Source organism: Condylura cristata, unplaced genomic scaffold (assembly GCF_000260355.1).
Source record: "Condylura cristata isolate star-nosed mole 26May11 unplaced genomic scaffold, ConCri1.0 scaffold00030, whole genome shotgun sequence".
NCBI classification, from domain to species: Eukaryota; Metazoa; Chordata; class Mammalia; order Eulipotyphla; family Talpidae; genus Condylura; species Condylura cristata.
Window position 1 is genome coordinate 23,132,516 of NW_004567131.1, and position 26,929 is coordinate 23,159,444.

The window sequence follows — 26,929 nt, forward strand, 5'->3', positions numbered from 1 at the left end:
TTTTTCTTAGACATGAGGGTTTTGGCTATTTGAGGTCTTTTGTTGTTCCATATGAATCTCATCAATATTTTTTCTATTTCTTTGAAGAATGTCATTGAGATTTTTATTGGGGTGGCATTCAATCTGTATATTGCTTTTGGCAGGATGGCCATTGAGGAGACAGTGTTTTTAGAGTGCAAAAGTTGAAAGTATTTTCAAAATGGAGAAGGTTTACATTTTTAATAGGTTGGATAGGGAAACTAGATGATAACCATGAGAAACAGCTTAGGAAGATTTATGGCAATTCAGATAAGAGGAATTTACATTTAATAGTGATCTAAGGCATATTATTCACTAAATATTGTATCAGGTGATAGAACTTGGAAACCACAGTGATGTCTATTAGTTCTGTACTTAACATTTAAGTTTCATATAGTATTTTCCATTTAAAAAAATAGAATTTCTTTATAAATCTTATCTTTAAAAGCCATAGTCACCTTCATATTGTTAGTGTGTCCATGCCTAGTATGTGCCAAATAGTTTTTACATAAGTTATTGAAGTAAGGTAATCAATTTGTATGATGATGCAAAGGAATAAGACATATTCAGTATTTACTTATGTTACTGTTCTAAGTACTTTACACATATTAATTCATAATCCTTAACAAGGTTATGATGTGTAAGTACTATTGTTTTTATCTTACAGATGGGGAAAATGGGGCTTTGGAAGTTCAAGCTGTTGTACAAACTACTATTAGTAAAATAGACCTAACCTTCAACAAGGAGAGTCTGGCTCCCAAGTCTATGCTCTTAGCCACTATACAGTCCTGCTTCAGTATGTTAGCCTTGGGCAGATTAATGTCTAAATTGAATTTAATAATTAAATGGATGGAATGACATGGGCGATTGTATTCAAGGTGCAGAAGGAATGAAATCTATGTAATCTGAAATCTGTAGTAGTAGGGAAATGTACAAGATGCACTGTAGGCGATGGAGTAAATCACAGGCTGTCTTCACTAGGACATGGTAGTGTAAGTTGGCACTAAAAGAAAAGCTTGTGTATGAACATTATCAAAAGGAGAAACTGATGAGTCTCATTTTAGTCACATTAAGATTAAGGGACAGTGAAATGGGAACATTTTAAGGGCAGTTAGAAATGTGAATCTGGAATTCCATATGGGTTATGCTAGATGTTTATTTGATCCAAATAAATAAAATTAATCAGTATTTTAAAAGCTTGTAAAGCCAGTAGATTGATTTGATAGTGAAATATCAGGAGTTGTATTTACAGACTTAAATCATAAAGCTTTACTTGGAGTAGTGACTGAGCTATTCAAATATTAAGATATAGTGAAAGGGAAAAACTAGTTTGAAGCTTATTCAACCCACTGCCTCTAAACTTTTATTTTCCCCTTAAAACATTATACCTTGCTTGAGCCTCCTTGGTGGCACAGGGGGTAAAGTCTCAGTGCTCAAGCTATTACCAGCCACTGTGGCCTGAGTTCAATCCCCAGATAGGGAGCTGACCCACGTGGTGCAGCAAACCCTCCTGTCTCACCCACAGCTCCCCTCAGCAGTATGTTTCAGTACATCTTCCTACTCTGCCTCCCATTCTGTTTCTGATGAATCCTCTCAACTCTCACACCTCTGCCCTATATCCCAGTTCTTATATGCATAAGTAAATAAAAATAAATCTTTAAAAAAAAAAAAAAGCACATTGCTTTGTTTGCTTCACAGCACACACTAGGAGAAATGGTCCAGAGGTAAGAGGGTAGGAAGTAAACTTTTATAATGATAGTGGGGGCAGTACAACCCACAAGAGGAAGAGATGGTTGCTTTGCAGAATCCCTTACAGTTAGTGACTCACAGCAACATCAGGGACTCCTGAGATCCAGTACTGTGCTGGATGATGGGTTGTTGCCCAGGATAAAGGATGCACTTTTAGAATGGAATGCATTCCAAATGTTGCAAGAGTGGAAGAACAGAGCAAGATTATTGGTTTGTGCCTGAGGATCTCAATATAGAATAATGAACTTGAACCAAGTGAGGGAAAAAGGTCAGATCACTACCAGAAGCTGCGACTGGGATAGTCAAAAAACCAGTTTACTCCCTACCTTAAGGCTAAAACAATGCTTTTTTTTTTTTTTAATTGAAGTACATTGGTTTGCAACACTTTATAAATTCAGAAGTACAGTATCACACTTCTTCACATACCCACCCATCATCAAGGTACCAATAGTTCTTCACTATAGTCCCACACAATAAACTAGAGTTTAAGAATCTGTTAATGACAGGAGCAAACATCCCAAGAAAAAGCTATGTGCTAGAAAAGAGAAACAGTTCCTGACAGGTGGCCACATACCAACTATAATCCGTGCCTAGCCTTATATCTAGTGTTCAAAACAGCCTAGAGTGGTAGCAGACATGGCACTATAAGAGAAACCAAGATCAAAGAGCTGACCTAGAGCAGGGATTCCCTGTGAATCCTTACCACACATCTCTTATCCATATCACAGTAGGCAACTTGAATACCTGATAACTCACTATAGGTGATCACTGTGCCTCTTGGCTCTGGTCCTCTTTTATGCCTAATATCCATTGCAAGTGACAGTTCTCCAAATTACTTCAACAGAGAGAAAGGCAACAGTTCAAAAGACACTTTATTACAAGCTGTAAAAACTGAAAATGAAGAGACAGCAGAACATAGCATAAACACTGGTCCACGACTCAGTGTATCAGTCCAACAATACTGAAGAGGAGTTCAGTGTAACAACCTAAAAATAAGCCATAAAAACAGAAATGGAGGATATAAAATAGCAACATAAAACAGCAAAGAGGCTGTTAAAATAAGAAGTAAATGGAGAAATACTGTAACTAGAGTTCTCCCTGGTGGAACAGTGGGCCAAAGCCCAGCACTGCAAGCCAGCCACAGCTGCTTCAGAGTGAGTTGATCCCCTGCCAGGGAGGTGATACACATGGTGTGGCAGACCTCTCTTGACCCGCCCACTGCTCCTCTCAGCAATGTACTTCATTGAGCTGCATATTCTGCTTCCCACTCTGCCTCTGGTTAATCCTTTAACCTTCCCTGCATCTCTCATCTATAGCTCAGTTCTGTATGCATAAATAAATAAACCTTTGAAAAATAAATACTATAACCAAATTAAAATTACAATTGAGAGCCTAACTGTAGAGAATGGAGAGAATTAATGAACTTAAAAACACACAAATAGGACAACATAGAGAACAACTTGAAAACAGTGTAAAGGCCTATTGGGGATAACCTAGAGAAATGACATCTATATCATGGGGTCCTAGAAGAAGAGAATGAGAAGGCATCAGCAATTTATTTAATGAAATAATTGCTAAAAACCATCTCAATTTGGGTAATCAACCAGATGTCATCTTCTGAGAGACCCAAAGAGTTCCAAACAAACAGAAACAGATAAAGTTGTTGAAAAGCCAATTACAGAGAGTGAATACTAAAAACATCAAGGGGAAAAAAAAAAGGGTAACCTCTTAGGGATCACCAGACAGACTGACAGTGGACTTTTCAATAGAAACATTATAAGCACGAAGAGATTGGCAGGAAGTTAATGTTCCTAAAGAAAACTATATCCAGCCCAGAATCCTTTACCCTGCAGTATTAACATTCAAGAAAGAAGGAAGAAAAAGCTACTATATAAGATGAAATATAGCCATTTTCAGCAAAATGGAGTTTACAAGAACTGTGTAATAAAGGAGGTTGGATGATTTTTTTTTTAAAGTGAACATTTACATAGACAATTTCATACTGTAAAATATGTAAGAAAATTAATGGTTATCAGTGAACACTGAGGTTAAGAGGAGGAGGAAAGGGACATGTGGTGGGGATGGTGGTGGGTAAGAAAAGGAGAAAGGGAACTCACAGATTTAAAAAATTCATTAATTCCTTTATGTATTTACATAGTTTGTTTCTTTGCTTTTTACATTCTCTGTGTACCCGCACATTTCTGGCCTTTATGCCCCACTTCATCTGTAAACCAAACAATGTTGTATTTCTTTGATCATTCTTCCATAGGTATAGCTCCCTTTGACTATTCTTGTGCCGCCTCCTTTGAGTTTTTAGGGCATTTGTACTTTCTTTGAATCCACCCAGTAATCCAGGATTATCTCCTTGTCTCAAGGTCCTTTATTTATTTATATTTGCAAAGTGTCTAGACACATGATGTAACATTTATAGATTTGGGAATTAGGACTTGGACATCTCTGGAGGCCATTATTTTATCACCACAGACTAGTATTGCTTGGTACTGTAAGAATGGCCCTAGCTCTACCTCCTCATAGAGTGAGGCCATGTATTTTTTCATGAGTTTAGCAAGTACTGAGATTGAGTAGCTGTAGCAACCTAGTGGATACCGTTGTGTTCAGCGTAGTTGAACTAAGCTCACCATTTAGGGGAAGCTCTTTGAATTGAAGTCCATGTTAATCCAAGAGCTTTGTATCATGTGGTGGAGTGCAGTTAACTGCCACCTTTTAATACAAAACTGAGATGCTGATGAGAGCAGTTCAGTTGTGACCTTTGAATCTGCCATTCCTGTCTAACAACAATAATGTGGTACACTTTCCAAAACACCCAACAAAGAGTGCATATTTGCAGGATAGCTGATATAAAGGACCAAATGAAATGCCAAAGTGAGTCTTACAGGATCTCAAATACCTAAAATGTTAAGCTTGGCTTCTTTTTGATAGCAGAGTTTTGGAGAGACCTGCAAGAAGGCTTAGACATTGTCATTTCCCTATGATAGTTCTAAGGAACTTTACTATTGGGCAGGTCCCTGCATTTATTTGGAATTTTCCAACCAACTTTTCTGGGAGAGGTGTGATAAACCACAGAGCTATTGAGAAAGGTGTTTCTTACCAACCTCTAGTGATGTTTCGAAATCAGAGGATGGAAAACATTTGTACTGAATCCTGACAGACTGATTTGTGACAATGGCAAGGGGCGTTGGGTTCTCCGGAAGTGATAATAGAGTAGAGGCCCAGCCACCTACATGTGAACCTGTCATGATCTTCAGGTTTTGACCAAGAAGGCCTTGGCTGAGTCCAGGACAACTAAGCACTTTCAGTTTCTGTAATGGATTCAGTCTGCAAGAGCTCAGGCTATAAGAACAAGAACTAACTATAATTGATGACAGCTCACTTTATAAATGTCCAGATCTTTATTTTACTGGCCTTTCAAAGCTTTTGAGTTGTGATATTACTTCTGTTACTACCTCTGCCACCTTAATGAAAGCTGTGGTTTCTTTTTTTCCTTCTGGACTTTTATTCTGCTTTTTTTGGTTTAGGGAGCATTATTTCCTGACGGGGAGAATTCCCTTGGCACTTATGGGGTGGGTAATGGTAATCACATATGGGTTTGCAAATAATTTCTGTACAGAGAGTAAATATTTAGCATTTGGAGACTCCAAACAGTGCTTGTCACATACTATTCATTTTACTTTTCAGTAACTTTAAAAATGATTGCTAGGTTGGGTGCCAGAGTTTTTGGATTGCTAATAATAATGTGTCAGTCTCACTATACCTTCAGGTATATAAAAAATACAGTTAATTGCTAAAAGGCTTGGCCAACAATGTAATGTTAGCTGCTTTAGGTAACTGATAATCCATTGAATCCTGGTGCCTTTCTATTTCTTCCATGGGGCCAGGTGGAGTAGTGATCTGGTTCTGTGTATGTGACAGAGCCATAAAAATGTCTGTGTGTCCTCTCCAGGTTTTCTAGTATACTTGGATGGGTATATGTGGTCTCAGTCATTTTTTCCTTGCCAAAGCAGTTGAGATTGTCCTAAAGAGTGAGGAAAGGTTAGAGATTGTGAGGGTAGAGAGTGGCTCTGCATCATTAAATAAACCTTTGTGCTCTAATGGGCATCAAGGCTGCATGTGGGTCAGCCAAGTAATTTTTCTCATTTTCAGCATGCACTGAGCTTTCTGTTGGGTGGTAACATCCTTATGGGTGACATTATTAGTTTTATGAATCCCTTGACTCAAGAGCCTCTGGGTGGTTGAATTTTGTACTCAGCTGTATCTGCTTTGGAGAGCTCACCTTAATCTGGGCCATCTGTTACCCCATTATTAGACGAGATCGGGCGCGTTCAGGGTGGTATGGCCGTAGACTGTTACCCCATTATTAAAACGAACTTCTCATCTAATTTTAGTCGGGACTAGTGTCGTAGGCCTTTTTTTTTAGCGTAGAGAGAATTAAGCTTTCATATTTTCCAGGGGGTTTCTATTATCACACTACATGCTTTATTAATATTGTAAATCTGATCTGGGATATTAAGATCCTAAATAATGGTCAGAGTATCAACTCTTTTTCAGTCAGCCAGGGAAGTTGGTCTTTTTCTGGGAACTCTTCCTGAAAAGACATCATACATTCCTGAGATTTTTTACTGTCATCTCTAAATAAATTTAAAGTTGGCAAGAGAAATTGTAGAAGATGGTGAGCTGGAAGAAACTGTAGCCATTCTACCTTAATGCCTTATTCCATCTCACTTCCCAAATGAAACTAGTCAGAGTTCTTATGATGTGTACTTGGTTTCTGCCCTCAGTAGTTAGCCAGTTGGGACTTCTGTCCACTGAGGATGAGTCATAGTACTATTTATTGTTACAGTGGGGTGAAACCAAAGCCAAGTGCCAGCTTGACAAAGGAGTCGTCTTACCTGGAGGACATTTAGCAACCACCAGAACAACATTTGGGCAGCTATCTTTGAATGTATTTTCTAGTACTCAGCCTGTAACCATCTCCTCAATTCCTCCTCATTATTGGCAATAAAATGAACAGCTATTTACTGCCTGGTTGATCATAAGATTTACTCCATGTTTGTTACCCATTCCCATAGACTTTCCTCCTGTCAATCAGACATGAGGGCCTTTATTCTTACTCTTTCAGAAAGCCATTTCTCTAACACCATTAATTCTCATCAATGCATGTGTCAGGAATTGTGAAAGAGGTAATTTAAAAGGTAACCAGCTAGAAAATAGGAGAATTTTGGGTTAAAGATCATGGGTTATTGTTCACAGCAGTAGCAGTAGCCCAAGTAGCAATATTTTTGTACCTTTGCCAAGTTTTTTTGTACCATTACCAAGACTCACTTTCCATAAAGCAATACAAAGAGGGTTAGACGACACCGTTTTAAGCAGTCTATAATGGTCCAGTAGAGAAACTGAAACTTTTGTAATGGACAAAGCATGACTGCCCTTTGCAGGTAGATACTCTGTCTTCTAAGTCTGTTCATTACACAACCCAATTAAACCTTGAAGAGAGAGTCTAGGTCAGTGGGCCAGTCATTGCCTCACTGGTTAAGAGTGCAGAAATAATAGAGTGGAATTGTCACCCAACTTATAAAAATTATAGGTGGCTTAACACAGTGTTTTCATTTACAATTAAGTTCAAAGCAGGTTTTCTTGATTGGCAGGTAACTTTCTTCCAAGCCTCAAATGAAGAGCTCAATTTCCTTCCATCTTGTAACTTCCCCCTTGCATTCCGCTAAGTTTAAGCTACACTAAATCTTTTCATTCAGCATTTTTTTCAGAGTACATTTTTCCAACTTTGTTTGGAATGCATATTCTATTTTTTTTTTTTAATTCATGTTAGACTCATGTTTTATTTAGGACAGGACAGTTTTGAGAAATATCTTTATGGTGAGCTATATTTACAGTAGGTTGAAACTTTTGGCTATCTTTTGCATACTATGCTCTTTGTGTATATTTTGTGATTGTAATCTCTTTGCCTGCAACTTTTTATTGTTATTATTTATCTTGGGAGACTCTTTATAGACACTTGCTCCACTATAACTTAGTAATTTCTTGACTCTTTACACACCACCTTTGAGACTAGGGTTTTGAGGGTTAAATATTTTACCTTTTTCTGAAACTAGAGGGAATGGCAAGGATGCCATATGAAAGCTCAGCTGGGGCAGAATGTAGTTTTTGGTAGAATCAAAATAGGCTCAGGTCTCTTTTCTAATATTTGATTAAATGCCCTTTTTTTTTTTTTAAAAAATAACTGTGAGGAGTAATCTCATTGCTATGGGAGAATATCTTGTTACTTTGTATAATTCATTCATAACCTAGATCCTTTACTTGAGCACTTCCATCACCCCTCACCAACAATTTTTCCTGTTTATTCCCTACAGTCAATATTACACTAGAGGCAGGAAAGCAACCAGTTAAGCAATGATAAGAGTGCTTCTCTCCAGATTTGTGGGTTTGGTAATATTTTCAGAATTTTAAGGAATTGGTGGCAGGGTTAGTACATGAATTCCATAGCTCAGTTCCAGGCAATTTCTGCTATTTCTAAACTCTTGTTTTACTGCTTGCTTGTCAGTTTTTGTTTAATGCATTTTTGTATTCCTCTGCTACCCACTTAATTTTGGTTGCTTTGGGGTTTGTTTTCACTGTTAGTTTCTTTGCTTTGTTAGTTTGTTTTTTACTTGTTTACACTGAGAAAATTTGATGGGATTTCAAATCACCTTTTAAAGTACTGGGCATTGTTTGAATATAGACGTTCTTTCCTAACTAGAAATTTACTCAATTCCAACACAGAGCATTGAGTTATGCTAAAATAACTCTTATTTGTTTTCTTTCTTGTGTTACAGTTAAATATTAATTTCTTTTTTTTTTAATGGCTTAAAACATTTATTTCACAGTTTCTTTGGGTCAGGATCTAAGCATGGCTTAGCTGGTGCATCTGGCTCAAGTTCTCTCACAAGGCTGCAGTCAAGGTGTTGGCTGGGGCTGCAGTCATCGAAGGCTTGACTGGAGAAGAATCTGCTTTTCAGATCACTCACATGGATGTTGGCAGTTCTTAGGTAATTGCTGTCGGTTGGATGGAGACAATAGTTTTATACCATGTGGGTCTTTCCGGTTTACAAATTGGTAGTAGGTGTCCCTGAAAAGGGAGATACCATTGTAAGGTGGTTTTCCCGAGGCAGATTTATCTGGATGTGCTGACCCCTGTATTTTTCCCAGTGCCACTTACTGGCATAGAGACATGCAGTGAACACATATTGCTAGAAAAATGGCACTGATAGATTTGCTTGACGTGGGGTTTCCACAAATGTCAATTTATAAAAAATTCAGTTGGTATTAGAGGCTGAGAAGTCCAAAATTAAGGTGTGGTAAGATTCAGTGTCTGGTGATTCAGAGGTAGTTGTCTTTTGTCGTGTCTTCAAATGACAAAAGAGGCCTGAACATTAATTTCTAATATTAGGCTTCCTATCAACTCTTCTTGGCACTTAGTGAAATTCTTTCCTTTATACTGGCAAGCCTTTGTTAATAATTTACTCTAGAATTTTTCTGAGAAGTAACCCCAGACTCAGTATTGCATTTTTTCGTAGAATTCGCTTTCTAATTTATCACAAACATTTCTGCTATTGCTCCAGTGATTGTATGAAAACTTTTCAAAAGTCTGAGATAACTAATTCCTTTGAATCAAATGACATGAACTTATTTTAAATATTCTTACTGTCTTATATAACATATTGCAGTATGAACCCTGGAAACACTGGATGTCTCTTAGTTTATCATGTTTAACTTTAGGTTAAAAACTTTGGTTCATTTGTCCTTACATTATCTACATGAAAATAATACTTGCTGTATCTAAAGCTATCTAAAAATGTAAACTTTTCTGTTTTCCTTCATTACTGTCTTAAGTTTTTGTTTTAGAATTTCTGTATTTTTTTCTTTAAATTTAAAATGTTGACTTAAAAAAATGATTTTAGTTAAATTCATGGAGGGGAATATAGAAGAGTACACTTTGTACTTGTTTAAGCTTCTTTTCACCAACCAGTTGTTAGCTTTTAATAAGATCCAATCATCAGAAAACATTGGATCTTATTAAAAGCTAACAACTGGTTGGTAGGTAAGAGAAAAGGAACTCATAGTTCTTTAATAGTATTGTATTGCAGATTTTAACGTTCCTTTTTTTAGTGATTCTTTGTTCCATATGTGAGTTATCCTTTGTTCATTGCTTTATAGTATTTTTTCCTTTTTGATTTATTAAAAAAAAACACTAAAATACAGAACATAGTAACTTTATCCTCTCTCAGTTTGTTTTTGCTTTTTAATAGTTTGTCCTTAAACTTATGTAAGAAGTGTTTTAATTTGAACACTAGCCCTGCCTTTTCCCCGTTTGAATTTTTATTGTTTCTATGCTTAGAAGATATTTTTTCCTTAAAGTTAAAGGTTTTTTTTTTTTTTTAAAGATTTATTTATTTATGCTTACAGAACTAGGATACAGGCCAAAGATGTGGTGGGTGAGAGGCAGAGTGGGAGCAGAACAGGCAGATCTACTGAAATACACTGCTGAGGGGAGCAGTGGGCAGGTCAGGAGAGGTCTGCCATGCCATGGATCAGCTCCCTGGTGAAGGATCAAATTTGTGCTGCAGTGGTTTTGGAGAGTTTCATAATGCGGTGCTTTAACCCGTTGCACCACCAGGGAAAGCCCAAAGTTAAGGTTTTTTTTGTATGTATGCTTCTATCATTTTTTTTTCTATACCTGGTTTTTTTTTCCCCCTTATAAAATGGTCATTCTACATAGACACTATTCTACTTTTCCTTTTTAATTGAAGTAACACTGGTTTTAGAGCACTATATATTTAGGGCAGTTAACACTTATTCAAATGTGTGTTACCATGCCACGTCCATTACTAAAGTACCAATAATCCACTATGGTCCTTTGGACTCCATTGGATTCCATCCATAGTTAGTCTTCTGCCCTATGACTTAAGTTCTGTAGTCAGATTCTAAGGCTTTGTCTGTTAATTCACTTTGTGTCACTATACTCTACATATGAGCGATATTATTTGGTATTTGTTTTTCTCCTCCTGACTAATTTCACGTACATAATCTTCTCTAGTCCCTTCTGTACTGCCACAAAATGTGAACAAGTCACTTTTTTAAATAGCTGAGTACTATTGTGTATGTATACACCTTAGTTTTCTATTTTATTATCCTTTATTGGATGCTTAGATTATTTTCACATGTTGGTTATTATAAATAGTGCTGCTATGATGGTAGACATGCATATATATTTTCAGATTAATGTTTCTATGTTATTTGAATACCTAGAAGTAGAATTGTTGGGTCATATGGTAGATTTGTTTATAATTTTTTAATTTTTGCAGAACCTTCATACTTTTTCCATAAAGGCTGCAGAGTTTGCGTTCCCATCAATAGTGAGCAAGTTTTGATTTGGGTCTATACCCACTTTATCACATTTCTAATCTTTTTGATATAAGTCATTCTCACAGGTATGAGGTAATAATACCTCATTGTAGTTTTAATTTGCATTCTCTAATAAGATTTACCACTCTTTTATAATTAACAACATCCCTTACATAAAGTGGAATAGAAGAAATATATCCCAACATAGTGAAGGCTTCATATGTGATAAATCCAAGACTAATGTGATGGTGAAAAACTGAAAGTCTTTTTTCAAAAATCCAGGACAAACAATGATGTCTACTGTACTACTCTTATTTAGCATGTAGTATTGTAAGTTTGAACAAGGGCAAAAGGAGAAAAAGAATTCAAATTGAAAAAGAGGTAAAACTGCCACTAGTTGCAGGTGATAACATACATAGAAAACCCTAATGTACTAGATGCGATAAAGTGGCAAGCTACAAAATCAGTGCACAAAAATCTGTTACTAAAAGTCATTCTATACATACACAGTTAACTAAAGGAGAAAGAATTAAAGAAAACAATCCCATTTATAGTTTCATAAAAAGAATCAAATACCTAGGGATAATATGAACAAAGGAGGTGTGAAAGACCTGTATAGTGAAAACTGTAAGATGATGTTGACGGAAGTGGAAGTAGAAGACACACGAGGGCCCTCCCTGCTGTCGCAGTGGGTTAAGGTGCAGCAGCACTGCAAACTAGCAGCAGTCACTTCAGTGTGAATTGGATCCCCACCCCAGAGGTGATCACATGGCGTGGCAGACCTCTCGACCCGCCTGCTGCTCCCCTCAGCAGTTTACTTAATAGATCTGCCTGTTCTGCTTCCCACTCTGTTTCTGGTGAGTCCTCTTGTCACCCTTTCACCTCAAGCCTGTACACTAGTTCTGTATGTATAAATAAATAAATCTTTAAAAAACAAAAAGAAGAACACAGAAAGAACTGGAAAGATATTCCCTGCTTATAGATTGGAAGAATTAACATTGCTAAAATGGCCATCTTAACTTAAAGCTATATGTATATTTATATAAGATATGTGTGTGTGTGTATATGTATATATATACATCAGTCTGTGCCAACATCCTAAGCATTATTTTTATTCACAGAAATACAATAGGCAATACTGAAAGCTGTACACTAAGTCACAAAAACAAACAGCCAGAGCAATCCTGAGTAAAAAGGAAGAATGAGAAAATATTAGGCTCTCTTCAAGCCATTGTAGTGAAAACAATACAGTATAGACTAAAAATAGACAAATAAGTAGAATAGAACTGAGAGCCTAGAAATAAACCCACATTTGTACATATATGACAGAGGAGCCAGTAGCATACAATTCAGAAAGGAAAGCCTCTCAAATTAATGGTGTTATGAAAAGTGGGCAGTTACATGTAAAAGAAAGAAATAAGATCATTGTCTCATACAGTACACAAAAATTAACTTAATGAATTAAAGACTTGGATGTAAGACCTGAAACCATAAAGTACATAGAAGAAAACAGGCACAGCACTTCATGACTTTGGCTTCAAAGACGTCTTTATAAATTCATTTCCAAAAGCACGAGGAACAAAAATGAATATAAACAAATGGAACTACATCAAATTAAAGCTTCTGCACAAAGAAAGAAAACTGTCATTAAAATGAAAAGACATCTCATTGAATGGGAGAAAGTTTTTTTATACCATACATCTGACAGGGGTTAATAATTAAGGTATATGAAAAATATGCAACTCTTAAAACTCAACAACAAAAGAAACAGCCTAGTGAGAAAGGGGGCATAAGACCTGAATAGACACTTCTACAAAAAAAAAAAAAAAAGATGGAGATCACCCTCAAGTACATAAAGAATTTAAAAATATTTTCAGAAGTCCAGGATAAACAGGTATTGGTGAGGACATAAGGAAAAAGAAATACTCATACACTGTTTATTGGATATACAAAGGAAACACAGATGACTAATAGGTACCTGAAAAAAATGCTTACCACTTATCATTAGGGATTTGCAAATAAAAATCATGAGATATTGCCTCACACCCGTGAAAATGGCCCATATCAGAATGATTAAAAATATCGGTGAGGGTGTGGAGAAAAAGTACTCTCGTATACTGTAGGACAGTGGACTGATCTAACCTTTAATGGAAATTGTATGACAGTTTCTCAACTACTAAAAATGGTGCTAGCATATGATCCATCAATTCTACTCCTAGGTATCTACAAAGAAAGTGAAAAGGCTAAATTTGAAGGGATATGTGTACATCTTGTTGATTGCTTCCCTATTTACAATAGCCAAGTTATAGAAAATTATAAATTAGTGGATTAAGAAGATGTGGTATGTATACATAGTAGGCTATTATTACTCAGCCTAATACTTACTAATAGACTAATAAGAAAGATGAAAAGTTGCCATTTGTAATTATGTGAACGGAACTGGAGGAATAATGCTAAGTAAAATAAGTAAGGAGAAAGACAAATATCAGATGGTTTCACTTAAATAAGGAATATAGTAATTTAGAGTCAGACAAAACCAAATCAGAACAAAATCTAGAAGTCTGTAAGGCTGAGACTGACAGTGCATGTTGGGGAGGGATAGTGTGGCAAGCAAAAGTGTAGGGGGCACAACGGTGTATAATTGGAAGACTGTGGGTATCTGGGCAGTGGGTGTGTTGTGTCTAGTGTAGTCATTCAACTCTGATTTTGTAGCACAGAGCAAGCCATGTCCAATGTGTATACCTTAAGAGGTAGGATCTTGTATTTCAGAATCTTGTACTTTGTTGTAAATCAATGTTTCCTTAATTCAAAAAATAAAAATTAAAAAGCTCTAAAATTACAGCAAATTGTTTTTCTTGCAGCCTCTTAGATTGTTCTAATTTTTATTTACACCTTTATAATCATCTGGACTTTATTTTTAAAAATTATTTATATATATAGTTGTATCATTGTTCATTTTGATACAGTGTTACTCCTCTCTCCCTACCCCCAAGGTGTGGACTTTGTTTTTTATACTTTTATCAGATTACTCACCAAGTTTTCCAATACTATTATGAAATACTCAGTCTTTGCCTCTGATTTGGAACCCTTTCCTTGTGTTAAATATTCATATATAATTAATCTTTCTCTAGAATTTACATTTGTTCTGTGATATCTAAAGTCATCACGCTTTTTTAGTGAGTCATTAGATTGCTGTAATTCATATGCAGGGATACATGGATATAATCTGTGTATAGTTCTTCATTGAATATTTGCAATGCTCCCAGGATAAACTTCTTGAATAAACGGTAACTGGGTTTATTCAAGAAGTTATATTCATCTGGTGGCTTAGTGGGTGGTGTTAAGTGATCTTATTCACATGTAATGGGCTAGGTCCTGTAGTCTATAGGCTGGAGTATCCTGCTTTTTCTCCATAGGTCTCATTCTGTACTTTTAACTCTTTATCCTGTCATAGATGGATGAAGACCAGAGTTGTAGTATTCCATTATTTGCTTTCTATTACTTTTTCATGTGTTTACTTGTATGTACATGTGTCTGTGCATGTTTCACTTTTTACTCCCATTACTTTCCAAGCTTTGTGGGTTTCTTTACCTTGTTATTTAAGGTCATTTTCTGTCAGATTATCTCATGTCTTGCATACTTCATATCCAATATAGAAGGTAGAACATGAAAAAGGATAGAAAAGACTTCTATTATTTTTATGAGAAAGGTAAGGATGTAGAACTCATGCGACAAGGATCATTTGAACCTTATAATCATAAACTAGATTGTATACTTTTTTCTCCCTAAAATGTGTGTTGCTTTTAATTTCTACCTTCTTTAACTTCCAAGGTTGGATTCTGTTCTTATCTTCTGTTGCTTGATAAACCACCACATAACTTGCAATAACTTATAATAGGCAGGGCTCAGCAACTGTAACTGGGTTTATTCAAGAAGTTATATTCATCTGGTGGCTTAGTGGGTGGTGTGAAGTGATCTTACTCACATGTAATGGGCTAGGTCCTGCAGTCTATAGGCTGGAGTATCCTGCTTTTTCTCCATAGGTCTCATTCTGTACTTTAACTCTTTATAGGGAGAGTATGAACTGATTTTTCTACATGGTGTCTGGGACTCAAGGGGACAATTGTGGAAGTCATTAGGATTTCTTAAAGTTCTTAAACTTGCACATCTCTGCTGATATATCACTTAGTCCAAACAAGTCACATATCTAACTGAAATTCATGGGAGAGGAGCAGAGCAGAACTTAGGTTGGAGGAAGAGTAACATACTACAAATGGAGGCATGATTTCTTGGTGGTCATTATGATCTGTCATAATTTCCTGAAAAATCTGAAAAGAAATTAACATTATGTTAATTTGTTTTTTCATCACTAAAGTATTAACATTCCAGTCAAGAAATGTCATAGGTCAGGAATTTAAAATGAGAAGTGGCAGTACTCGGGTATTATAGTAAAATATATCTTTATGTTTTTTGTTTTGGTGGTATGAAAAAATTTGGGGGCAGATCTAATGATGCTAGTTCTTTCGTGCCTTGAACAGATTAAGTGCTGTGAATTCAATTGAGGAAAATATGGTGAAAATTTTTTTACATTAAAGTTTGGCTCTTAATATGTCACTTTTTTTTATTTATTTAAACTCCTTATGTTTATTTAATCAGCTTTAGCACTTTAAAACAAAGCAGTAGACCATAGTTTTATTTACATTATTTAGGTTAGAGATTACCAATGCATCCATTTTCTAAGTAAACCAGTAAAGAATTTGTCTGAATTTGGTCTGTGGGTCACAAAGTTTAATATGCAGTGATGGAGAATCTGATACTATTATGATATGATAGAGCATGTGAATTTTTAAGTGTGGTTTATAAAATGTACACAAGAAATATTTGGGGTTTTTAACAAGAAAAAAAATGGCTTGTCAAATATGAATGTAGCAAATTATATACTGCAGTTTATTATTATTTTTGACTGGTCATAGTGATAATAGAGCTAAAGTCATTTTAAAATAACTTATACTAGTATTACCACATATATTCACAGTAATACAGTATTGTTTGTATCATGATACTTTAGTATAAAGTATATGCTATTAGTGTTTTTTACATAAAATGATATGATTATAGGAAGTGGATTTTAAAGCATTTTCCACAAATATTTGTTAGCATTTCAAGCTACTAAATACAATTATACAATCATAAAAGAATCTCATTTTTATTATGTAGTATATGGATCATGATTTAAATTTAAATTGGATTTTATGTCTGTTCATTTTTAGAAATATAAAGAAAAGGACAAACACAAACAAAAACACAAGAAGCAACCAGAACCATCACCTGCATTGGTTCCTTCCTTGACTGTTACAACAGAAAAAGTAAGTTTTAAGTGTTATATTTTATTATATATAATAACTAGTTGCATGCTGATTTTTACTTTTAAGAAGTATTTTTGTTTCCAGTGTCTTTGTTCTGTATAATTTCTATCACTTTTCTAACTCTACATCATAAACTCTAGGATTTCCATTTCTTGGTCCTTTATCCTACTTTCTCTTTATTCTGTAACTCCTTGCTAAAGAAAATTAAGTAAAGATAATAAGTATGGCACATCATTGGTTTTAAAAAATAGAGCCATGGACTGGACTTCACCCTTCCATAATTTTGAATTCTGGCTCTCCCACTTACTGAGGTCTTAGATCCCTTAACCTCTTTGTAACTCAATCTCATCAACCATAAAGTGGGGGAAACAGCTATTGAAATTGAATACGGTAATACATATAGAGTAATTAGAGCAGTGTAGTTCATAGTAAATATTACTTAACAAGTGTTAAATATTAGAGAGATTATTGTCATGTGGTTAATCTGAAAATGAGTGGAGACAGGGACAGGGACAAAGTAAACCTACAGCAGGGGTGGGAGGACAGGGGCATGTGCAGTAGCAAATGAGGCCAAGATAAGAGACCAGTCATGTTTGACTGTATTAGCCAGTGGAAGGACTTTGACTTTTAAGTTGAGTGGAAAGTAAGTAATTGGAGATTTCTAAACTAAGATGTGACATTCTGACTTAGACTTTGAAGGGACCTGTGATTGGCTTCATTGTGGATAGACTATAGAAAGAGTAAAGAAAGATAACAGGGAAGCTATTAGCTGGTAATTTCAGTAATCCAGAGAGATGAAAGTAACAGGTGCGGTGGAGAGAGATGATTGGTTGATTTAAAATGTGGTTCTGCGTAACTTTGTTACAGATGAGATGAGAGGTGTAAGAAAAAGAGAGGGTCTCAGGATGAACCACAGGTACTGGTCCAGATAATTCATAGCAATGAAGTTGGTATTAACCAAGAATGACTGATGGTGAGGGGAAGATGAGAAATTGAGTTTGGGATATGTTACCAGTTTTCTGGTGCTGACAGAACAAATCATGTAAAACAAATCACCACAAATTTAGCTGTTTAACACTACATGAATCCTTTATCTCAATGTCCTTTAGGCTAAAAGGCTGAGTTGATTCAGTTGGTTCCTCTTCCCTGGGCTTCTCAAAAATGAAGATATTGAATTAGCTCATTCAGATTATTGGGTTTATGGTTGTAGGCCTTAGTTGTCTGTTTCCTGGCTGGCTGTCAGCTGTGAGCAGCCCTTGGTTCCTAGAGCTCTCTCTGATCCTTGCATATGTGTCCCTCCATCTCAGAGCCAGCAATGACATATTGAAAGCTTTCAGACTTAGAATCTCTGATTTCTCCTCTTCTACATATCTTCTTCACAATTAGATTGAACTGCCATGGGATATCTATGATGGTTTCTCTATTTTAAGTCTGTAACATTAATGATGTTCCTTTTGCCATATAACATAATAACACAGATTTCTGGGCTCAGGGGAGGAAATCTTGGGGGACTGCTTTGTCTATGTTAGAGTTTATATGTTTGTTAGACATCCAAATAGAAAAGTTGATTAGCTAGCTGAGTGGATGTATGTCTGTCATTTGGGAAAGAATTCTAGACAGTGGATTAATATTTGGGACTTGTATGCATGTAGAGTTATTTGAAGGCATGAGATCATGTTAATGGAAGAGTAAGCACAGTTCTCTGCCTTATGAGGCAGTCTTGAGGGCCTCTAATCTTCAGAAATTTAGGAGAATAGGTACAACCAGTGAAGAAGATTTAGAAGATAAAAATTCAGAAGGAAAATATGAGCATGTGTTGTTAAAGTTAAAGAAAAGAAAAAAATGTTAACTATGTTATTTAATACTGCAAGACTAGCCATCTTATAGTCATACAGTGATCATTAATGACTTTATTGAGCAGTTTTAATGTAATGATGGAAGTAAATTATCTATTAGAATGGGTTTGCAATAAAAAGAAAAGTCAGTTTTTAAGTAATTGCTTTGAGGAGCATTTCTATTAAGAAGGACAGAGAAATGGGTGGTAACTGGTGAGAAAAGTGGAGATAAGAAAGGATATCTTTTAAATAATAAGAGAAATAGCAACATGTTTGTGTAATAGTAGAAATGATTCAGTGTGTCGTGTATAAGGGCAAGCAGGTGATTTAAAAAGACAGAAAAATTGCTTGATTGATGTCCTTAAGAATATTAGAAGAAATAGGATCTACAGGGAATGAATAATAATTAATGTTCGATGGGTTGTTGTTCCTGGGAGAATTAAAGGATTGTTGGAGTAGTAGAGAGTGAATTTGGGTACTCAGAGAGTAGGATGCATGAAGTGAAGATTATTGAAGGGTTGCAATTATTTAGTAATAGAGTTTAAGCTATGACCAGTCATTGTAGGAGGAAAGACTGTATAGGAACTTGAGATTGGAGGTTGTAAAAGGTGGAATGAATATATATCTGGAAAAAATGTAGTGTTTGAGTGACTTGTATGTAGGTGCAAAGGCAGTGTCAGGCAGATGTTTCCTGTCAAGGGCTAGACAGTGAATATTTTAGGGTCTGTGGCTAAACTATTGTATTCAGTCTATGCTGGTATAGCACAGAAAGAGCTGTATCAATTTGTAACAAATTAGTATAGCAGTTTTCACATAAAACTTATTGAACACTGAAACTTGAATTTGTTATTTTTGCGTGTAGTGAAAGATTCTTTTGAAATTTTTCAGCCATTTAAAAATATTGTTTAGCTCTAAATCTATACAAAAATAGGCAAGTGTGATTTGGGGGGCAAATTTTTTGCTAAATCTTATCTTAAGGGATTGATAATCACTCTAAAAATGAAACTTAATGATGGTAAGGTCTAGTGACAGGGGATCTCATACTTGGAGTGTTTTAAAGACAGTGGTTTAAAATAATCATTGACAAGTAAGGAAACATAATCTCCTTCCCTCTCCAGAGTAGTGAGTAAAATAGTCATCATTTATTTGAGATAGACACAGGTTGGACATTCAGGGATGTTCTAGGATTTTGTTAGAGTGTGAATCTGAAAGGAATGTTCAGAGAAAAAGTTGAGTTATATACAGTTTTTCCTGATGATACTGAGTTCCAGAGAGCAGAATGGAAGGATTTCAGCTATTGAGAACTGGTGGAAGGTGTGGACTTGGTTGGAAAAGAGGCAACTGAGAATTGATCTGGTTTCTTTTGCTGACTAAGTAAATGGGGTTGGGGGTGAGGTGTTTAAGATCATACTAACCCTGGTAGATGTGAGGGCAGATAATCTGGTGAGATACTGTGTTTTTGAAAGAGGCAGGGTAGAGTGGTAGATGGGCTCTGAAATCTGTTTTGTACAATACTATGAATTCAACTTTCTTAAGATTAATGTCATACTGACATTTCCCCCCATACTTAAATACTTTTAAAATCTTATGCTTAAAATGTGAAGTTTCTTATAGGCAACATATAATGAGGTTTTGGGTATCTTTGTTCAGTGTTGTTATTTCTGCCTTTCAGTGGGATGTTTGGGTAATTTATATATAAGGTGATTATTGACATGGTTGTACTCAACTCATTTATTTACTAATCCCTTTCAGTTTGCCCATTTCTCCTCATCTTTTCTACTTTTTTTTTTTCAGTTAGTATTTTTAATAAACTGTTTTGGTCTGATTAGTAAGACTTCTTTGTTGTTTTGTTTTATTGGTTGTCTTAGGGTTTATAGTATACATCTTTAGCTTGTCAATCTGCCTTCAGGTGGTATTACTATATTACATATTGTGAAAAAATGTTGTAGTTATATATGTTCATTCTTACCCTTTTGTGCAGTTCTGCCATTTTTAAAATTTTTATATTTTTAAAAAAGAGATTTACTTATGCTTCTAGAACTAGGATACAGGCTAGAGGTGTGGGGGGAGAGGTGAGAGGATTCACCAGAGACAGAATGGGGAACAGAACAGGCAGATTGACTGAAATACACTGCTGAGTGGAGCAGAAGGTCAGATAGGAGAGGTCTGCTGAGCCATGTGGATCATCCCCCTGGCCATGCCAAAGCTAACTTCATAGTGCTGCGCCTTAACTGTCATGCCACCAGGGAGGGTCCAATTTTTTAAAAACCTCATAATTAATTACTATTTTTGCTCTAAATCATCAATTATCTTATAAAAAGATTTAAATGAAAATGTCTTATATACCAAGGTAATTACTGTTTCTCTATTACTTTGTGTAGATTCACATTTCTTTTGTTGTTTTCTGTTTAAAAGAAAACCTTTAGCAGTTACTGTATTATTGAAATTCTGGAGATGAGTTATGTCAGTTCTTTTATCTGAATGGCAGTTATTTACCTTTGTTTTATTAGGTATTTTGGCTCACTATAGAATTCTAGGTTGAAAGTTTGTCTTCTTGAGTGGTTGAAAGATTTTTTCTGTTAGCTTATATTGTTTCTTGAGAAACCTATTTCAGCCTTATCTTTAGTTTTTAGTTCAAGAGACATCTCCTTTAAAAAAAAAATGTATGCACAGCTGATTGTTTATAATTTTTTCTCTATTATTGGTTTTTAGTGACAGTTTGATTATGCTGTTTATTCATGGAGTTTTCTTAACATTTCTTTTGTTTGGCATTAGTTAATTGGTAGGTTTATTGTTTTCAGCAATTTTTATGATTTTTTTAAAAAAAGACTTTATTTATTTATGCACATGGAATTGGGGAGCAGGCCAGAGGTGCAGGAGCACTGAGAGAATTCACCAGAAACTGTGTGGAGCAGAACAGGCAGATTGATGAAATACACTGCTGAGGGGTGCAGTGGGCGAGACAGGAGGGGTCTGCTGCGCCATGTGGGTCACCCTTCTGGCTGGGGATAGAACTCTGCAGCTAGCTTCCTAGTGCTGCTCTTTAATCCATTGTTCCACCAAGTAGAGCCCAATTTTTGTGAGTTTTTTTTTTCCTGCCATTTTTTCATTTAAGAAATTTTTTTTCTGCCCTTATCCTTTTGGGTACTCCAGTAATGTATAAATTAAGCTGCTCAAAGTTTGTCTCACTGTCACTTCCCCATTCTTCCTTTTTTAAGTCTTAAGAACACACAATTTTATGCTTCATACTTAATAGTTGGGCTAGTGAAAAATTTGTCAATTTTGTGAGATGATTGAGTTAGTGTATAATTAAAGTTTTAGCTAATACTATTCTGTTTCATGTTGGTGAAATAGCTATTCGGTTTTTTTTTTCAGTCTGCTGCCTCCTTTCCAATGTAAATTGCAAGGCCTTATAACAGATAAGGCAAATAATACTTTTATTATTTTTTTCTAAAAATAATATGCACACAGAACTGGGGGACGGGCCAGAGGTGCAGTGAGAGAAGTCACGGAGACAGAGTGGGGAGCAGAACAGGCAGATCAACGAAGTACACTGCTGAGGGGAGCAGTGGGTGAGTTAGGAGAGGTCTGCCATGCCATGTGGGTCACCTTGGGGTGGGGATTGAACTCATGCTGAAGTAGCTATAGCTTCTTAGTGCTGTGCTTTAACCTGCTGTGCCACCATGGAGGGCCCAATACTTACTTGCTTACTTTATTTGTATAGATTTATTTATGCATACAGAACTGGGGTACAGGTCACAGGTGCAGGGGCAGTGAGAGAATTCACCAAAGACATAGTAATGAGCAGAACAGGTAGATTGACAACGTATACTGCTGAGGGGAGCAGCTGGTGAAACAGGAGAGGTCTGCTGCGCCATGTGGGCCAGCTTCCTGGCTGGGGATCTAATTGTGAACTGAGCTGAAGCAGTTGCGTCTAGCTTCATAGTGCTGCGCTCTAACCTGTTGCGTCACTGCAAGGGAAGACTGGCATATAATACTTTAAAAAGAGAAACAAACAGGGCTCTCGCTGGTGGCCCAACAGGTTAGGACACAGCACTACAAGCTGGCCACAGCTGCTTCATTGCCAGTTCAATCCCTGTCCTGTCCTGTAGGTGACCCACATGGCTTGACAGACCTCTCCTGTCTTGCCTGCTGCTCCCTTCAGCAGTGTACTTCGTCAGTCTTCCTGTTCTGCTCCCCACTCTGTCTCTTGGTGACTCTTTTACCACCCCTGCACCTCTGGCCTGTACCTCAGTTCTGTATTCATAAATAAATAAATCTTATTTAAAAAAAATCTTAAAAAAATACCTTTTTCTCTGTTGCTATTGCAAAGTAATTGTTTAATTGGGTCTAATTTAACTTTTGAACTGGGAAATATATTTTGTTTCTAATAATACTTATAGCAGTTGGTATGTTGTATATTGGCATTGCATCTTATTTGAAGACTAATAATTGTAGTAAACATTGAATCAAACATGTCCTAAATGTGTGTTTAAAAAGTATTTTAAGTTACCTATAAAACACTCAACCATGGTGTTTGTTTATAGTTTTAGAGACCCAAAATGGCTAAATAACCAGTTTTATTTCTAATGAAAAGGAGTGTTTTTTTTTTTAGTTGCATACCAATTGAAGTAGATTGTTTGCATTTTATGGAATAATTTGCATTACATATATGTAGTTTTAAGTACTAGAATCATTGAGAGTAGTGAGGTGCTCTTATTTACTAAGAGGATGTTTTAGCTGTGAAACTGAAACAATAGATTTGTAAGGTTAGGCTTGCATAATGCCCATGTCTCTCAGTGTCTTCCACTATCTTCTGTTACCTTTATGCGTCTTTCATGACCTTCTTGATTTTGAATTAATGTGTTTTGTAATGGAATTTTGTAGTGCCATATTTTTAAACAAAAATACTATAGAACAAATATTCTTAAGTTAACATATAAGAACTATAGGTGTCTTTCCTTGACTGAAACCTCTATAGCCTTTTCTGTTATGTTAATGTTTTTTTGTTAAGATATAACACATTTTTTTTTTGCTTATTAATTAACCTGTGTTATCTTTTGAAACTTAGGCATATAAAATCTTTAAAAATAACATGTTTTTATAGTTTTATTTAATATGACTTGTCACTGAAATTTCATTCATTGCTTTCTTCCTTTAATAACTTTCTCCCAAATATAACATTTTCACTGAATTTATAAACATATTTACATTTCAGGCATAAGTAAAGATATTTTTTATATGAGTGGCAATTTTGGTTAGTCCTCACATTAGTATAAAGAAGTGAATAATATATTTCTGGTTTTGGCATTCCATCTAGTTTCGTCTCCTTATTTGATACATGGACAAATACATGAGTAAAGAGCACTACTGTGTTTTCTTTAGATGGCTTTTAAACTTCACTAGGGTCAGGTGTGAGTGGTATGGAGAACTTCAGGTTCAATTCAAGTTATTGAAAAAGTTAAAAAAAAATGAAGTGGGATGGTTTCCAGAATGACCTGTTGTTCATCATGGAAAATGTTCAAGTTTCTAAAGTAAGCCATGGCATTTATTCAGTTTAAATGTGTTTTGTGTGTTCAATGCAAGTTTATTTTTACCCAAAACTTACTTTGAAACCTTTGTTGTTATTTGTGGGTAATATTATGAGACTAAGTGATTCATTTGTTTTTATGAGATATTTATGCTATTTGATGGTAAAAATCTAATGTCCAGTGGGAATAGTAGTGCCAGAGATCAAACCTCAAAAAAGTGGTTAATAAAAAGATGGTGAGATTTTTCAAAATATTTTAAGTCTCCTCTGTTTCCTCTTTTAAAACATTGATTTTGTTTAAAATGCCTACCATTTGAAGCCTGATTTCATCTTTTATTTTTAATTATCTAGTAGTATTTTGTACCGAGTGCTGGTTATGTGAGGAAAATGCTGGTATTGCATATTTTCAGAGTTTTAATTTGTATTACATCAGTGATTTTAGATAGTACTTAAGAAACAAGTACAATCACTGGTATTCCTGTGTCACTGAATAAATGTGGTTAATATGTACTTTTACCAGCTGCTGCAGTTTTATGCTTTAACAGCCATACATAAATAATCAACATAAATATAACAGAAAATCTCATGTTTATGTACTAAGTCCAATACTTAGGGTTTATTTTTATTAGTATTCTAGCTCCCCTTCTTCCCCATAGCTAAAATATAATGAGTTCTCTTTTGTTTTCCTTTCTTTCTTAATCAAAATGTTAGACTTATACAAGCACTAGCAGCAATTCTATATCTGGATCACTGAAACGTTTGGAAGATACAGCAGCACGATTTACAAATGCAAATTTCCAGGAAGTCTCTGCCCACACAACTGGTGGAAAAGATATTTCAGAGACTAGAGGGTCAGACAGCAAGGGAAAAAAATCTTCTACTCACAGCTCAGGTCAAAGGGGAAGGAAGCCTGGTGGAAGAAATCCAGGAACGACTGTGTCAGCAGCTAGTCCTTTCCAGCAAGGTAATAATTATAAAGCTTTCTTAAAATACTTGTTTGTTTGTTTGATTAATATTATATCAGTTTTGTAAAAGAATTTATTTTTTATTTGCAATAATGAGTCACTGGAAATTATTTTATGATAAGTTGCTAAAGTAAGATTACTTCAAAGACATACTCCTTATTAAAATGTTTCTGTACCTTTGCTATTTACTTCTGTGTTATGTGTTACTAAACCTGAAATTAATATTAATGTTTAAGTAGATGTGGACTAAACTTAAGATTTGGGAGAAAAATAGTAAAAAGTGTAGTAAAAAGTGTGTTTTTCTTCTCTGCTTTATAATCATTCTTTTATAAATTATTTTTATTTACCTTTCCATGCTAAACACTGGCACAGGGTATATAAAATTTAGTAGGTTAACAAATGCTGGGTAAATTTTAGGGTAAAAGTATTTTTAGTAATAAATCTAGACATTTAAAGTAGAATTTTGTTCCTATATGTTGTTTGGTAAAGTTGTTAATACTTGATGATCAGTTAATGTCAAATTTCATTTAAAACAGTAAATTATATTTCAGCATAAGTATGTCCCAAATAATGCATGGGATTATATCATGGGACAAATACTGAAACAATAATTTTTTAAACTAAATTCAAAATTGGCTGGAGATATGTTTTCTTATAAAGCCACCCCGTTTTAGGAAGAGTAGAAGAACTCCACTAACTTTAGAATAAATTAACCTTATGTTCTAGGTTTCCACTTTGTATAGTTTTAAATGTGAATATAAATATTTTGAAAATTAAACTTGTTGGAGGATGACATATTAGTACAATGCATGATAAATGCTTCTCCTTTCCCCTTTGCCCCCAGAAGTAAATGAAGAAGGGAAAACATTTTACTTTTCTTTATCCCATTCAAAATTTTGCTAATAATAAAACTTACACCCAAATTCTACCAGTACATATAGCAGGGGAGAAGGGAAAGGGATTGAGGTTGAGAAGGAGAGAGAAGGGAAGAGCTATGGTGGTGGGAGAACTGCAGCCACTCTACTGAGTGAAAAATAAAATGCTGTCCAAAAATTAATAGAGATGTAAGAAAATAAATTAAAATTTAAAGATTTTTCTTTAAATTTACCAGTATATAATTTATATATGTACTGAGATTACATAGTGTTCTGACTACTCATTAAAAATACGTGCTCATATATTTTAATCTAATATTTTAGGCTTTTATCTTTTTAAGTCATATTAACATGGATACTTCTTTACAAAAATTAGTGAGGTATAAAAAGATAACATACAAAATTTACTGTTTCATTTAATAGGTTTGTATGTATTATTTTGTATGCCACTTTGAAAATAAATAGTAAACCTGTATTAATGTTACTTCATATTTTTAAGAAGTGATACCAGCAGAATTCAGTTCTCTCATTCTCTGTTAATTAGCTTATTTCCACTTTTAAAATGTATTTTTAATCTTAGACATAAGATTCCACTTTAAAAAAAATCTATTTTCTTAACCATCATAAAATTGAAGTATCGTAGAGAATGTGTTTTCATATCTGAAGTATTTTATAAAAGTTTCATAAATTGAAATTTAAAGTTATGGTATTTAAGATTATTGGTTTTATTTTTTCACGTCTAGTAATATCTGAGTTTGAAAAGTAGGAAGTATGTATACTAAATGTAAAGTATTTGGTATACTGAGCTTTTAACACCAGCTGTAACAACAAAAATGTGTACGAGAAAGACAGATGGTGACAGTTTAGAATGAATGCAATAAAGAACTACTTTATAGCTGCTAATTAAGTGGCAAATTGCAGTTATCCTTAAATGATTGATGGTAATGTTAATGGTTTCTTGATGTGTATGCTTTTTATATAGACATAGACTGAAGATGTTCACTAGGTACAATTAATGTTGTAAATATAAAACATTGTCTTGAAAGAGTTAAATTTTAGAACTATTTAAAAAGAACTTAAAATTCATAACTTTGACAAAAATAGATAAAAACTATTCTGCATATGAGGAAAGCATATCTTTGTAAAGATATGTTAGGTGGATTTATGTGATTACTTC

General features: G+C 35.0%; 1 protein-coding gene across 4 annotated transcripts in view; it reads left to right on the plus strand.

Moving 5' to 3' along the window:
• MLLT10 (myeloid/lymphoid or mixed-lineage leukemia (trithorax homolog, Drosophila); translocated to, 10) overlaps positions 1 to 26,929 on the plus strand; it is a 200,153-nt gene that overhangs the window by 104,078 nt on the left and 69,146 nt on the right. For all 4 annotated transcript variants that reach the window (XM_004691296.2, XM_012731339.1, XM_012731340.1 and 1 more), the window contains 2 exons: positions 16,452 to 16,547; positions 24,624 to 24,876. In XM_004691296.2, coding sequence (XP_004691353.1) covers positions 16,452 to 16,547; positions 24,624 to 24,876 — 349 coding nt within the window. The remainder of the gene's footprint in view (positions 1 to 16,451; positions 16,548 to 24,623; positions 24,877 to 26,929) is intronic.